The following is a 14,344-nucleotide window of genomic DNA, read 5'->3' as shown; positions in this document are numbered from 1 at the left end:
CACAGTATGATAATCAAGCAATGTACTGCAACAGCTGTGTTGCTGCTCTGCCAGCACAGTCAGCTCTTGTAAATTTTGAAGATCACTACCTAACCGTGTCAATGATTTGGGATTGCTTAGCTGATTAACAATCAAGTTTTTAGATTATTTTTATTAAAAAGTGTTTCAAACTAAATTATATCCTTTGAAATATTTCAGTACACAATATTGCCCAAAAGTGGCTCCTGAAATGTGCTGTACATAAATGCTCAATGTGCGGGTCATTAATCGTCATTTGGCATCCTGTGTCATTTATAACCTCAAAATCAAATGTACTATTTTGAGACTTACAATCAAATAATAAACACTGAACTCATTCAGAGCCTCATTCTTCCCTCTGCGATGGAGCTGAATATCTCCTGAGTCATTGGTACGTAGCCCTTGTTGTCCTCCAGGTGGAACAAAGGGTCCCTGATGACGGCAGGGTCGAAGCCCTCCTCTGCCAGCTTCACCTTCATTTGCTTAAACGTCCCAGTTACTACCAGTGCATCCTGCCAGGGCAACATAAAAGGTTATATCATGGTTGACATTTTAGATAAAATTCCAGATTTTCTTTTATGTGTTATAATATTAATCAGCAAGACTTTGTTCACCTGTATGCGAATGAAGCGTGGCCGTGCGTAGCTGGGGAGGTAGTTCTTAACGTGCTGATACGCAGCTTTGCCGTCAAGGTCCATGTTTTCCTTGAGCTTCAGTGCTGCCATACCTACTCTTCCCTCATGACCTAATCAGCCGAAGTCAAAGTACAGAGGATTAATTTCAGGACGTGAGCATGGACAGCCCCTTCATGTGTTTCATTAAGAGCATGATTCATAATTACACATTTCCACAGATGCTATCTAATGATTATGTCCTTTGTGAAACTTAATTCATTGCTAATAATGTAAATATTACCTGGCACCTTCACACCATAGACATTAGCCTCCTCAACAAAGTCCAACATGAGTAAATGATCAGCCACCTCAGTGGTTGCCACATTTTCTCCTTTCCACCTGTATTTGATGACCAAAAAAAAGACAGTATGTGCCCGACTGAGTTGCAATGTTTTCATTAAGCGCGGGTTGTAAATTCAAGGAATTGAATTTAGGAAATTGTAATTTTGTATCCTACAACTTGAAATCAGTTTTATCTGATGAAGTTTATCAGAAATTTAGTATAGTTATTTTGCAACTAACTGACTTAAACGTAGATTGAGTTAATAAAGCACTCATCAACAAAGGTCTAACCATCTACACAGTCAAGGCTTTGACATTGTTATCTAACCACTGTTTTTAGATGTGGGCTCGTGTTTCATCCACTCACCTGAAAGTGTCTCCAATGCGGTCTTGAAAGAAGACAAATCCCTCGTCGTCTATCCTTAGAAGGTCGCCACTGTTAAAGTAGAGGTCTCCCTTCACAAACACATCTCTCACCTTCTTCTTCTCTGTCTGCTGGTTGTTCTTGGCGTAGCCGCTGAAAGGTGTTCTCTCTCCAATTTTTGACACCAACAAACCGGTCTCTCCTGCGGGTGAAAGCAGTAAGCACGGGATAGGTGTTAGTAAGAGCTAGAAGGTCAAGAGGGAGCTTTAGCTTTGGAGGAGATGGTCTCACCTCTGGGGACTTCAATACAAAATCCTCTGGAGTCTTTGACCGGCTCCTCTTTCTCTGTGTCGTACCTTATGAGGGCGTACGTATATCCCATCTGAAACACAGTTTAAGAATAAAACGCAGAAATAATAATTTGTCATCTTGTGAATCTTGTTTTGTTATACATCAACTATTTCAATTCTAATGTTACCCTACAATAAAACAACTTATTTGCACAAGGGAACTCTTACTTTGTGGAGAAAATGCTCTTTGCCAATAGCTCCAACTTTGCCACAGTAGTTGACAAAGCCAACATTTCCTTCTGTCGCTCCGTAGCATTCACAGATACGAATGTCCCCAAATCTCTGGAGGAAATCAGCCCAGATGTCGGCCCTCATCCCATTCCCTAAAGCCAATCGGACTTTATGATCTCTGTCATTGTCTCTCTGGAGGAGAGTGAAGGAGAGGTGAGACCAGGATAATAAACATCATGTCTAACTTTGGTTTTGAATACAAAGGAGTGGGTTTGACTGCTGCAGGTGTGAGCTGCCCACATAAGTGTCATTAGAATGTGTTATTATGCTGAGGTTTACCTTTGGTGTGTTGCAGAGGTAGCGCATAATTTCTCCTATGTACTGAATAACAGTCACGTTGTACTTTCTACAGTCATTCCAGAAGTGGGAGGCAGAGAATTTACGTCTTAAAGCAATAGTGATGCCTGAAATGAATAAGCACAGATATTCCAGCAACACAAAATCTCACACTGAGAGCTCAGTAAGTGTTAGGACTTTGAAATACAAACACTGGAAATCAGGACCAAACTGTTATTTGAGGTCATATACCTGTTAGTTTAAACTTTAGTAAACTCATCACAGTGTTTTTGTAGTTTTAGGATGCCAGGAACTACCTTTTTCTATGCCTCCACAGAGTCCCATCAGAAAGCCAGAACTGTGGTAAAGAGGCAGGTACAAGTAGAGGATATCATCTGAGCGTACGGTAGCAATAGACTGTAAAAAAGATGTCATCCATAGCCTCTCATGGTTTATTACAGCGGCCTTGGGAAGCCCTAAAAGAAAACAGACATAGCTCAGTTTTACTGACCTAGTTCTGCAGCTCAAGGTCTGCACACTATAAACACCAACGCAGATTAGAGGTGAAAGTCAAATTAGCCCGTCAGAACCTGTGGTTCCTGAGGTGTAGATGTACAGCGCAGGACTCTTCAATGTAATGTTGGCCCTCAGCTGAGATGACAGAGGCTGGTCTGAGGCCTGCTGAATATGCTCAGAGAGACTTTCAATGCCATCCTTATCAGAATCCTCGCTGAGGATAAACACACGGATGCCCTGCTGGCTCAAGGTGGGCAAAATCTCCTCCACAGCTCCTCGCAAGTCTGAGAGACAAAGAGAAGAAGTGAATACCCAATGTAGGTCAGTGCAGTAACAAAAAAAATGTCAAAACGATCCAAACAGATGTGGAGAATCATGGGAATTAAGCCTAGTTCAGCTGGTTTGAGGTCATTTAGAAACCGACTGTCCATTACATGGTTTGTCCACCAGAGAGAACTGATTTTTAAATTGTAAATGTGATCACATATGTTTTTGAGTGTTTTTGCTCTTGTTAATAGCATTTTTAAAATTTTCGCCCCAAATATCAGAATCAAACTTAAAACCCCAGTTTCAGTCAGGCTACACTTTAGTCAGTTGAACGAATGAAACTACATCTTAAATTTAAATGCAGATAATGTGATAATAATAATGACTTGGAGTGGAAGGTATGAAAAATAAATCATCTTATGCTCCTAATGCAACATTAGACACATTCATAGTGCATAAAACCTCAAATTCATAATCACATAGAGGATAAACTCTTATTTCCCCAGCTTACCAGCACCAGCGACCAGGACTTTGGCGTCACAGCAGGAGAAGCAGTGCAGCAAGGATTTGGATCTGATGTTGTAGTTCAGTAAAGAAGCGGTGCATCCCAGCTTGGTCACAGCGAGCCATACCCACACAAACTGAGGCTCGTTGCCGAGGAAGAGGGCCACCGTGTCCCCCTCCTTCAGGTGGCCATGTGTGGACAGAGCTCTGGCCATTTTGTTGCTTTCTTTGTCCGCTTGGCTGTAAGTGTAGGAGCTCTCCTCGAAAAGTATGAACTTCTTATGCGGCTGCCTCGACACTTGGTCCAGAAAACGATCCAAAATACTGTAAAAGGGTTTCTGCTTCTTCAATTTACTCAAACATATAGCAATTTTGATTGTAGAAATCGTGTAACGTAAATCTTGAAAAAAATAAGGGTTTCTAAAGTAAAGCAATAATGGCAAAATTGCCAAACCTGTAAGAGCGGTATATAGAATATACGCAATCATTGTTAATCAGAGGAAAAGAGTCAGTCCGGGCTGCAATATGAGTCCTGAAAGGTTCAACTTTCAACAGCACTCAAAGGTGGAACTCACTGTAGACGAACTCAGTTTACGCCCCTTGAACTTTGACCGATTTTCCTCCTCTGGGGTGAGTAACAATAATAATAACTTTATTTATATAGCACCTTTTAAAAACAAGGTTTACAAAGTGCTTTGACAGACCAGCCAGCAAGACAGTGCATAAGAAACAAAATGAAATAACAAGTGACAATCAAATAAACAAATAAACAAACAAAATAAATAAAATAAATAAAATAAATAAAATAAATAAAATAAATAAAAAAATAATGAAAATAATGAAAATAATGAAAATAATGAAAATAATGAAATAAATAAAATCAAGTGATAATGGTAAAATATAGTAAACAATTATAAGATAAAATACCAAGACCAAATGAAAATGAACCAATAAAACGACAACATCACATAAAAGCCAATCTATAAAAATGTGTTTTAAGAAGTGATTTAAAAGAGATTACTGATTCTGCAAGCCTTATCTCCTCCGGTAGGTCGTTCCAAAGCTGAGGGGCCCTTATGGCAAAAGCACAGTCGTCTTTGGTTTTCAGTTTCGACTTTGGAACAACCAGAAGGGCCCCACCTGAGGATCTAAGGCTGCGAGCTGGCTCATACGGGGTCAACATTTCTCCTATGTATGTCGGGGCCAGAACCAGACGTGCTTTAAAAGTGATCACCAAAATCTTAAAATCAATTCTAAAACGAACAGGGAGCCAGTGAAGAGAAGCCAGGATTGGGGTGATGTGATGTCGTCTGTTACAACCAGTAAGAAGCCTCGCTGCGGAGTTCTGAACCAGTTGGAGGCGAGAGAGTGACTTGTGGTTGATGCCAGAGAGGAGGGAGTTACAGTAGTCCAGTCTTGAAAACAGAAATGCATGTATGATTTTTTTTCCAGGTCTGGGGGAGTGAGGATAGGTTTTATTTTGGAAATGGTTCTGATTTGGAGGAAACAGGACTGGACTACTTTTGTGATGTGGGGTCTGAAAGTGAAGTCGGAATCAAATAGAAATCCTAAATTCCTTGCCGTGGATTTTATATTTAAAGGACCAAGTGCATTTACAATAGGAGTGATGGGGTTTGGGGGACTAAATAAAATGATCTCAGATTTCGAATTATTTAGTTGAAGAAAGTTTTGAGCCATCCAACAGTTGATATCCTTAAGACAGTCCATAATAGCAGCTAGGCTTCTTGGGTCGTCGGGTTTCAGTGGAAGGTATATCTGTGTGTCGTCTGCGTAGCAATGAAAAGAGACATTATGACGTTTGATGATTTGACCTAGGGGGAGCATGTATATGGAAAATAAAATTGGACCTAAAATAGTCGTTTAGCTGTCAGTAACTGTTAGAGGATGTAGTAAAACCACATTAAATAAAACCGCTTTGTGATCAGACACACAGATATCCTTTGTCTCAAAGTTGTCAGGGCAGAGACCACTATAAATTACCAGGTCTAGGGTGTGACCCTTTGAGTGTGTAGGCTCCTGTATACCCTGCGTGAGATTAAAAGATTCCAGGGTATCCATAACATCTGTGACAAAGGTCTGTGAAGGGCAGCAGACATGTATGTTAAAATCACCTAAGATAAGAATTTTGTCATACTTTGATGTCACATGGGAAAGTAACTCCGCAAACTCTTAGATAAAAACACTGTTCGGCCTGGGTGGTCTGTAGATTATTAAAATGATCACTGGATCCTTAGAGTTCACTATAAAACCAAGATGTTCAAATGAAGTGAAAGAGCTATGTAGAATGGTATTGCATTTTAAATTGTTTCTGTAGATAACAGCAACCCCCCCTCCCTTGCCTGACAGCCGGGGTTGATGGAGATGTGTAAAATCTGGGGGGGTTGCTTCAATCAGAGAACTACAGTCTCCCTGCGACAACCAGGTCTCTGTGATGATAAAAAAGTCTAAATTATTGAAATTAATAAAATCCAGAGCTAAGAACAATGGGGGAGTAAATTCTGCAGCTGCTCTCAAACGTGAAAAGTAAACTTTCTGTTTCTGTTCTCAATGCTTTAGCTTCTTTTGTCGTTTTTACTGCCTGTCCTTGCTTGCAATCCTATTTTATCTTCCAATAATAATTAATCTTGGATCAGTAACTAGTCTGGAAACACAATGAAGCCTGGTAAAAGATATGTTTCTTTCAGTTTTTGACAGACACAAATGAGTCACATTCGTGAGTCATTATTACCGTCATTCAATGTCATCATTTGTCATCATTAGTTATCAACATTATGTCCAAATAACACAAGATGAACATTTAATCAAACAGAAAAACTGCATTTTGTTTCTAAACTGGGTCACCTAATAGTAAACATCAAAATGTTCACAAAAGTGATTGAAACGAAGACTCTGTAAACATGCAGTTGCATACTCAATTAGAACGGCCTCATTGCAACACATCAGTACATTTTTCATTATGCCTGTTACTGATCCCATTATAACATTCTTTATTCCTCATCATTAAGAAAATATAATTTTAACACATATGTAGATGATAGAATGATAGCATACATAAGTATGACTTACAGCCTAAAAGCATTTTTTTGTGACACCAAGGCAGTAACAGTAAAAAAAAGAAAACAAGCTTGTTGACCTTTACTTAGTAATAAAATCAAAGATCACATCCCTGTGAATGTCTCCATCTTTTTTTTTATGTAGTGTCCGGTTTGTTTGTTTATATATTTAATATTTTAGATAGATGATTAAGCGTTGTTTACTTGGTAAAAACATGACACTTTAACTGGCATGTGACTGATTGATTTGACAGTATTGTACGAGTTGTACCCGCAGCAGGACTTTGTCCCCCTGGAAGAAATCTGCAACTTAATTTTTCAATTATTAAGGTTTTAAAGGGCTGGACAGATACGCTTTCAATATTGGGAAATATTAAATATAAAAGCATCATTCGCAGAAGGTAAGAAGACACCCCTGTCCACATTTGTCTATGAAGTTGGTGCCGTTTCTCATTTGTTGCACCTAAAAGAAATCTTAGTGCTTATATGGGTCAATTTTGTTGATGTAGTATACAGTATATGAGTGAACAACCCAACTACACTGAGGAAAGAATTTCTGGTTTCATGCGCATTTGTCTCCACCTTGTGGTTTTTGCACATCTTTCACTACTGATATTTGTCCGAGTAAATTCAGAGCAGATATGCACATGACAACTAGTCCTGTTTTTTAGTATCAATCACTTTAATTTGTAGGAAAGCATTTTATATTTACAGATATTTGCACAAAAATATAAAATCTGTCTGTATTTTTTAACTCCTAAACCATTACATGCTACCCATGTAGTAATAGTAAAGTACATCCGATACTACCTGAGAGAAAGTCCAATAGCCGCTGTCTTAAAGTTCGTTCTCCAGAAGCATCTCATTAAACACTACATCTGTTTATCGATACATAATATAACACTTGAATGCCATTATTAGACGGAATAAAGCAAAAGCAGCATCTCCTGTCTTCTGCCTGTTATAAAGCCGTTTTATTTATCCATATTATTTAACTACACTCAAAAATATGAGTATCAGTAAAAAAGATTTGTTCCGTTGCTGAGCTGGAAGTTCATTATTAAAAATATTACTGCAGCTGGACTGAAAGCACAGTTTGTGAACACTAAGCTCCTACTCATAGTTTGATGTTTCCTGATACGATGGAGCTGTAGACCTGAGCTGTCAGCGGTATGTATCTCTTCTCTTTGTCATCAAGGATGTAAAGAGGGTCCTGGATACGCCCCGGGTCGAAACTCTGCTCCACTAACTTCACCTTCATCTGCTTGAAAGTCCCCGTCACCTCCACTGCATTCTGGACAGACGACAGGCACAAAATACTCACTCAGGTACATAATCAAAATATCACTACTGCTTCTTATCACAAGCTGCAAACACTGAGAAAAATCCATCGTCCAATATTGACAAAGTGATATAAATCACAATCTTTATTTTTTTACTTTTTAAAAAAAACCAGATCAATGTTTGTTTTTCAGATATTTGAAACAATTTAAATTAAATGTACAGTTTCTTCAAAAAGTGAAATGCAGTAAAAATGTGTATGAAATAAACGTACCTGTATTCTTATAAAGCGAGGTCGGGCGTATGAAGGCAGGTAGTTAACCACGTGGTTATATATTCTACTTCCATCAAACTGGGCACCATCCTTCACAGAGACAGCTGCCATTCCTATCCGCCCCTCATGTCCTACATTGCCAAACAAAATTTAAACAGATAAAGCATACCTTTACCAATTTATCAACAAATCAATGTCTCTCTTTAATGTTGCCATGAAAGTTAAGTAGATTCTGAAAGAGCCATGAAATGACAAAATGTACAGAGGAAACAGCCATCACCTGGCACTTGGACTCCATAAACGTTGGCCTCTTTGAGACAATCACTGAGCGTCAGGATGTCAGACACCTCGTTAGTGGCCACATTCTCACCTTTCCACCTGTGGGCTCAAACAACATGCAAATTATATAAAAAAATTTAAAAAAAGTTTTCCCAGCTTTTTTTAAAGGAACCTGGTACATTACATGCAAGGTTGTATATTAAGTGTTGCCAGTTTTGATAGTTTTGGCAGAAAGAGAGTTATAATAATAATGGATTGCATCTCGAAAAGGAAAAGATAATCATTACAATACAAAGAATGAACAAAAGCACAGTTGGGAGGGAAAACTTTATAAACCTTGTGTTTTTTTATTTATTTAATCATCATCATTATTTCTAGATGGTGGTAAATTAACGAGTAAAGAGATGAACTCTACATTAAAACCACTGTGTACATGAGTTCTGTACCTGAATGTGTCGCCTACACGATCCTGAAAGTAAATGAAGTTGTCTTTGTCAATCATCATTAGGTCTCCACTGTTGAAGTAAAGATCTCCCTTCTTGAGAACATTACGAAGTCTTTTCCTTTCCGTTTGTTCTTCGTTCTGGGCGTAGCCGACGAAAGGAGCGATGTCTGTGATCTTTGACACCAGCAGTCCCGTCACACCTGAAGGAAAAAGACAAGCGATGTCTTTAACTGCCATTGTCTACCAATGGAATACTTGCCCCATCTACGGAGTCATGATTTGGTTGGTAAATAGCCCCTGCTGTCTACAAGATCCAGATGTTATATGGAGGGTCATTGTGCATGCGATAAGCATAGACATATATATCAAGTTAAAGCTTGAGTTTCTTCACCTTTGGGCGACTCCACACAGAGTCCGTTAGCATCTCGAATGGGTTCATCCCGCTCTGTGTCGTACTTTATAAGAGTGAAGGGAAACAGCTTCTGCAGGAGTAAAGACGTAAAGACATTAGAGATGTATTATGTGCCCAGTACATCTTTACAACAGTTGAATAAAAATTATCTATTGACAGACATGACATTTTAATATATAACGTATGTATGAAACAACATATATACCTACGTTTAAATACACACTTAATAATTGGCTGTAATTTATAGCAGGAACAATGTTGACAGTGCCTTAAAAAAAAAATGTCATTCCTACCTGATGAAAAAAGTGAACTCTTCCAATAGCTCCAATTTTCCCTGCGTAGTTGATAAATCCCACATTTCCTTCTGTGGAGGCGTAAAACTCTCGGACCTGAATGTTCCCAAAGCGATTGAGGAACTCCCGCCATACCTCTGCTCTGATCCCGTTGCCAATGGCCAGTCTTACTTTATGTTCCTTGTCATTTTCTTTCTGCATTGTTACATAAAAATAGAAAATTAATAGATCAAGCATTTTGCAAATATTACAGAAATACATGATTTGATAGTTAATCAATTTCAAAGTCAAAATGATGGAATTGACTGACTGTAAAAAATCTTATATAACTTAGAAGAAATAGGGGTGATGGGGCCAGAAAATACCTGTCAGCATTTCTTAAGGGTGTTTATAGAGTGTGAGAATGCACTGCTATTAAACACCAGGGGTGCAAACTCATCAGGGGTGAAAAGGTCACAAAGACGCGTCCACCTAGGACATTTTTTTTTTTATATCAGCTTAAAAATGTAATAATTTTACAGTAATAAACTGTTATTGTAGATTATAGTAGGTGGACTGTAAAAAAGCAGCTTCATAATGGCGGCTAGCTGCCAGAAGCTTACTGTAATTTAACAAGAAAATGTGTTACAGTGAATTCACCCTCGAATTTATGTAATCTTTCTGCTACAAAGGTAATGTAAAGGGGGACATCAGTTCAGGGCACAAGAGACCAGAGGCCCACATGTCAACAGCAGCACACGCGCCTCATGGAAACCTCGCCTGACAGGGAGAAAGCAAGGTCAGGGCACTGAGCAACACGCACCACGTGGGCCCAAAAAAGCAAAAATACCTCTGAGCATCTTAAAGCCAATTTTCTCTAAAAACAAACAAATACGATATAAGAAATACTTTAAAAGTGAAGTATTTTAGTCCAGAGTAATTTGGTTGCCAAGCTACTTGATATGGTCTTCCTAAGTTAAGGGCAGCATCTATTCCTAGGAGTGACCAGATAAAGACAGGCACCTCCTCAGACCCGAACGAGGTCACACTGTAAATTGAGACTGCACTTCATGTGATGCAATACAATACTCTGAATGGCCATACATGTAGGAAGAATGTGTACAGTTCTGCTAAGTACAGCAGATACATCTTTGAGGGATATGGAAAGTATGCAGTGCTACTTTAAAGGTGTCAGTCTATCATATAGGCAATTGATATTAATATGTATTTCAAGCTGTTCGAACCCCTACAGATAATGACGCAGAAGGCTGGAACCCGATAGTTGAGATTTAACGATTTCTATTTTTGTAAGCCAGCTGTGCTGCGCTGTGGGAATGTACTGATTTGGAAAGTTATCTCTTACTGGATGTGTCTCAAAGGCAGCTTGTTTCAGCCGGTTCACAGTACTCTGTCTCAGTAGCTGTCTCTATCGAAAGGAGTTTTACACTAGTTGAGACGGGAGAGAGGAGGCATGGTTCTACGGCGCCATGCCAAAGATCTTATGTGAGCTTGTTTGCTCTGCAATAACTCTAGTAATTGAAAAAACTGGCATTAATTGAAGAGGTAAAGAAAAATGGAGCTGGACCAACCGTAAGCAAGATATATTGAATATGAGACATCAGGTACAACAGTTTACTTATGACATCATGACACCTCCCTCACAACCACAGATGACTAAAACTGCAATTATATACATTTTAATTCCATTTTAGTCCCTTAAATTGGACATTTGGTCCCACATATATCTTCCTTCGAAGGCATTTTATATTCGTCCCTGATTAAAGGGCGGGAGACCTTTACCTCCTGCCAGACCTAAAGGAATGCCAATGGTTTGGGTTTCAGAGGGTTTTAACTGTCACATGATCAAGAAGCTGCTGCCTAGGCTTTCAACAAAGAAAAATAAGTGGGGTTAACATGGAATCACTTATACTTAGAGGCATAAAACTGGAAAAAGAAAAAGAAAAATGAAAGGACAATTTAAAATAGTTTCAGAATCTGCAAAACAAATATTATTCCTACTTAACTAATGCTGAAATATTGACATTTTTGCAGTTCTAAACTCTGGACTCTGTTAGCCCTCTACGGCTGCCGGTCTACACTGAAGAACTTACTATTTTTGATTTATTTACTCAATTCTCTTTACTATTATTAATTTTGTGTTCGTTTTATCATTGCTTTTATTTATTTATTTAGGTAATAAACTAACTTATGAATATTATTACCATTTATTTACCTATTTATTATTTTTTATTTCTCTCTCCTCCTCCCCAAACATACCTGCAGATACTTCTGGTCACAGTCATTTATATATGAATATATGACACACTTACACAACACACTTTCATACATGCACAAAAACACAGACAATACATCCACTAACAGAAACAACTAATAACCTGAACCATAATTAAAATCATGATGTCTTTTTTATATTTTTACACCTTTGTCTGTCTATGTATCACCTGTTTGTACTATGTCACACTGACGAAGTAAAAAACAAGAATAACACTTTTAAATTTACCTTCGGTGTACTACAGAGGTAACGCATCACCTCTCCTATGTACTGCACAACAGTCACATTGTATTTCCTGCAGTCGTCCCAAAACTGAGAGGCAGAGAACTTCCTCTTCAGAATGATGGTTGACCCTTCACAGTAAGACAGAAACAAATGTTTTAGATTATGAGCTAAACAGCATAGAAATTATAAAAACTGCTAAATGTCTGCTAAATGACTGTAATGTAATGTAATGTAAATGTAATGTAATGAAAACATATTCAGATCCATTTTTAAGGCTTTCATTTCAGCAATTTCTGCACTAAATTTTGACCCAAGTTAAAGAATAATTGCTGTACTTTATGTAAAGCTTGAACATTTCTGAAACACTCATCCCAACACTATATAGCTGTATGCTATTCAACAGCATACACTGCACAACAGGACAGTGGTTGTTCTGCAGAGCTGTTGGATATATCCTAATATGTGCTAACCCACATATATAATAGGGATGTGAACTTTAGCCTATTTAGAAAGAAGCAGTTAGAAAGTAGAAGTAATCTGGTTGTGGTTCAGATTACCGGTTCAAAACGACAAAGGACTCTTTCATTTAGTTTCCCACTGGGACAGAAAAACCAGCAGGAGGAGGAAGATCAGGATCGGGGCATCACCTTTTGTGAAGTGTGGAAACAAGTTCAATTCGGTTTAGCCTCATATTAAGGTTGTGTGTGAGAACCCAATGGGGGTCTTGTAACAGAGTGCCATGGATCTTGAATCTACATAATAACAAGTTATTTCACTCTACCTTGTCAGTGATGGCAGGTGGGAAGCCAGTGAAGGATCAAATTATTGTTAAACTGTTAACTATCGTGGTTGTCCTGTGAAATCCATGTATCCCCAAAACCTCAACTTTTAAAGAGCTAATACGATTGGCTTTGTTGTCAGTTTAGTAAGGTACATCTTTCAGATAATCCAATGGCATCTTTAAATGGTAGGAACCCATGTTTTTTTGGACACTAACTATGTCAATAATGTATGACGACAAACTGAGCCTGGATCTGCCATAAGTCATCCATCGCTTCTCTTCCACTGTCTGCATGCACAACCTCTTTAGTGACAGTTTTTGTTCGGTCTTAGACTTTTAAATTATGTTTACACCTGTCAACTGGTTGCTTTCACACTAGGAAGGATAGTTTGATATTCAGCTTGCATTAAAAAAAAAATACTGGCTTGCAGTCGGAGCCCTTTGCGGTCAACTTGGTGAACTTCAGGACGAATATTGAACTGTGGCAAAGCCTTTGGTGAAACTTTGTACCTCTTGCTGCAGTCTGAATTTGAAACAGTTTGGCGTGAGATACAATTATATAACTATAGTGTTTTCGTAATGTGATCTTACCAAGCCTGAAATGTATAAAACAACCTAAAAACTCCATGGAAGCTCAGCAAAGTGAGTATTGATTCGTCTGAAAGGAATTTCACACAGCCTTCACAAAGTCTTATTTGATTTACGTTCTGGCCTAAGCTCGTCTCACCTGTCTCAATGGAGCCGATAAAGCCTATAATGAATCCAGCTGTGTGGTACAGAGGCAGGTTAAGGTAGATGACATCACTGGACGTTACACCGTTTGAAGATAAAACAGCAAGAACGGTTAAGAGGCGGTTCTGATTGACCACAGCCGCCTTAGGGAGACCTGCAAAACATCAAGAGACAAACAGCACCAACATTGACGACAGAAGAACTGACAGGTCGTCGTGGGAACAGAAAAACGGACGGAAAGAAAAAAACAAACCTGTAGTTCCAGAGGTGTAAATATAAACCGCAGGACTCTTGAATGTGATGTGTGATCTGAGGGATCGAGGGAGCGGAGCGTCAGATGCCTCGTCCACTTTATCAGAGAAGCTCTCGATCCCAGGTGTGTCACAGTGTTTGGTCATCAGGAGGACGGTGACGCCCTGCTCTCTCAGTGAGGGCAGCACGTCCTCCACCGCTTCCTTTAGCTCTGGAAAGGGACATACAGGACAATCATAACCACTAGATACTAGTTTCAGATTTATACGCAGATATTGGCCCACTATTGGGCTGTCATTGGGCGAAGGCAGGGTTCACCCTGGACGGGACAGATTGCCAGACCATGGTTGTCTGTCTATATATGTCAGCCCTGAGATAGTCTGGCGATCTGTCCTGGGGGCAATTTAGAGTCTTCAATTAACCTAAGCTGCATATCTTTGGACTGTGGGAGGAAGCCGGAGAACCCAGAGAGAACATACAAACAGAACATGCAACTAGACACCCAGCCCTACCCTGCACATGACAGTGTTAAATCATTCTGA

General features: G+C 39.0%; 2 protein-coding genes across 2 annotated transcripts in view; both read right to left on the bottom strand.

The window, feature by feature from the left end:
* Positions 1-22: 22 nt before the first annotated feature.
* LOC129100895 (long-chain fatty acid transport protein 2-like) lies at positions 23-4,026 on the bottom strand. Its single transcript, XM_054610438.1, has 10 exons — positions 3,490-4,026; positions 2,786-2,995; positions 2,513-2,671; positions 2,199-2,323; positions 1,857-2,051; positions 1,630-1,720; positions 1,342-1,540; positions 934-1,031; positions 633-763; positions 23-530 (listed from the first exon to the last, which is right to left on the bottom strand). The coding sequence occupies exons 1-10, from the start codon at positions 3,968-3,970 to the stop codon at positions 357-359; spliced, it is 1,863 nt and encodes a 620-aa protein (XP_054466413.1). The 5' UTR covers positions 3,971-4,026; the 3' UTR covers positions 23-356.
* A 3,196-nt stretch (positions 4,027-7,222) lies between these two features.
* zgc:158482 (uncharacterized protein LOC100009650 homolog) overlaps positions 7,223-14,344 on the bottom strand; it is a 7,872-nt gene continuing 750 nt past the window's right edge. Inside the window, exons 2-10 of the mRNA XM_054611938.1 lie at positions 13,804-14,013; positions 13,546-13,704; positions 12,041-12,165; positions 9,541-9,735; positions 9,227-9,317; positions 8,837-9,035; positions 8,392-8,489; positions 8,112-8,242; positions 7,223-7,850 (exon numbers count right to left, since the gene is read on the bottom strand). Coding sequence (XP_054467913.1) covers positions 7,674-7,850; positions 8,112-8,242; positions 8,392-8,489; positions 8,837-9,035; positions 9,227-9,317; positions 9,541-9,735; positions 12,041-12,165; positions 13,546-13,704; positions 13,804-14,013 — 1,385 coding nt within the window. The 3' untranslated portion in view covers positions 7,223-7,673. The remainder of the gene's footprint in view (positions 7,851-8,111; positions 8,243-8,391; positions 8,490-8,836; positions 9,036-9,226; positions 9,318-9,540; positions 9,736-12,040; positions 12,166-13,545; positions 13,705-13,803; positions 14,014-14,344) is intronic.

Source organism: Anoplopoma fimbria, chromosome 2 (assembly GCF_027596085.1).
Source record: "Anoplopoma fimbria isolate UVic2021 breed Golden Eagle Sablefish chromosome 2, Afim_UVic_2022, whole genome shotgun sequence".
In the NCBI taxonomy this organism is placed as follows: Eukaryota; Metazoa; Chordata; class Actinopteri; order Perciformes; family Anoplopomatidae; genus Anoplopoma; species Anoplopoma fimbria.
The sequence above is the reverse complement of the archived record's forward strand: the minus strand, read 5'-3'. Positions and strand labels throughout refer to the sequence as shown.

Coding starts and splice junctions, on each gene's coding strand:
- LOC129100895 (XM_054610438.1), bottom strand. CDS start 3,970: ATGATTGCGTATATTCTATATACCGCTCTTACAGGTTTGGCAATTTTG. Junction 1,032..1,341: donor CGCATTGGAGACACTTTCAG/GTGAGTGGATGA, acceptor CATCAAATACAG/GTGGAAAGGAGAAAATGTGG. Junction 764..933: donor CTATGGTGTGAAGGTGCCAG/GTAATATTTACA, acceptor TCGGCTGATTAG/GTCATGAGGGAAGAGTAGGT.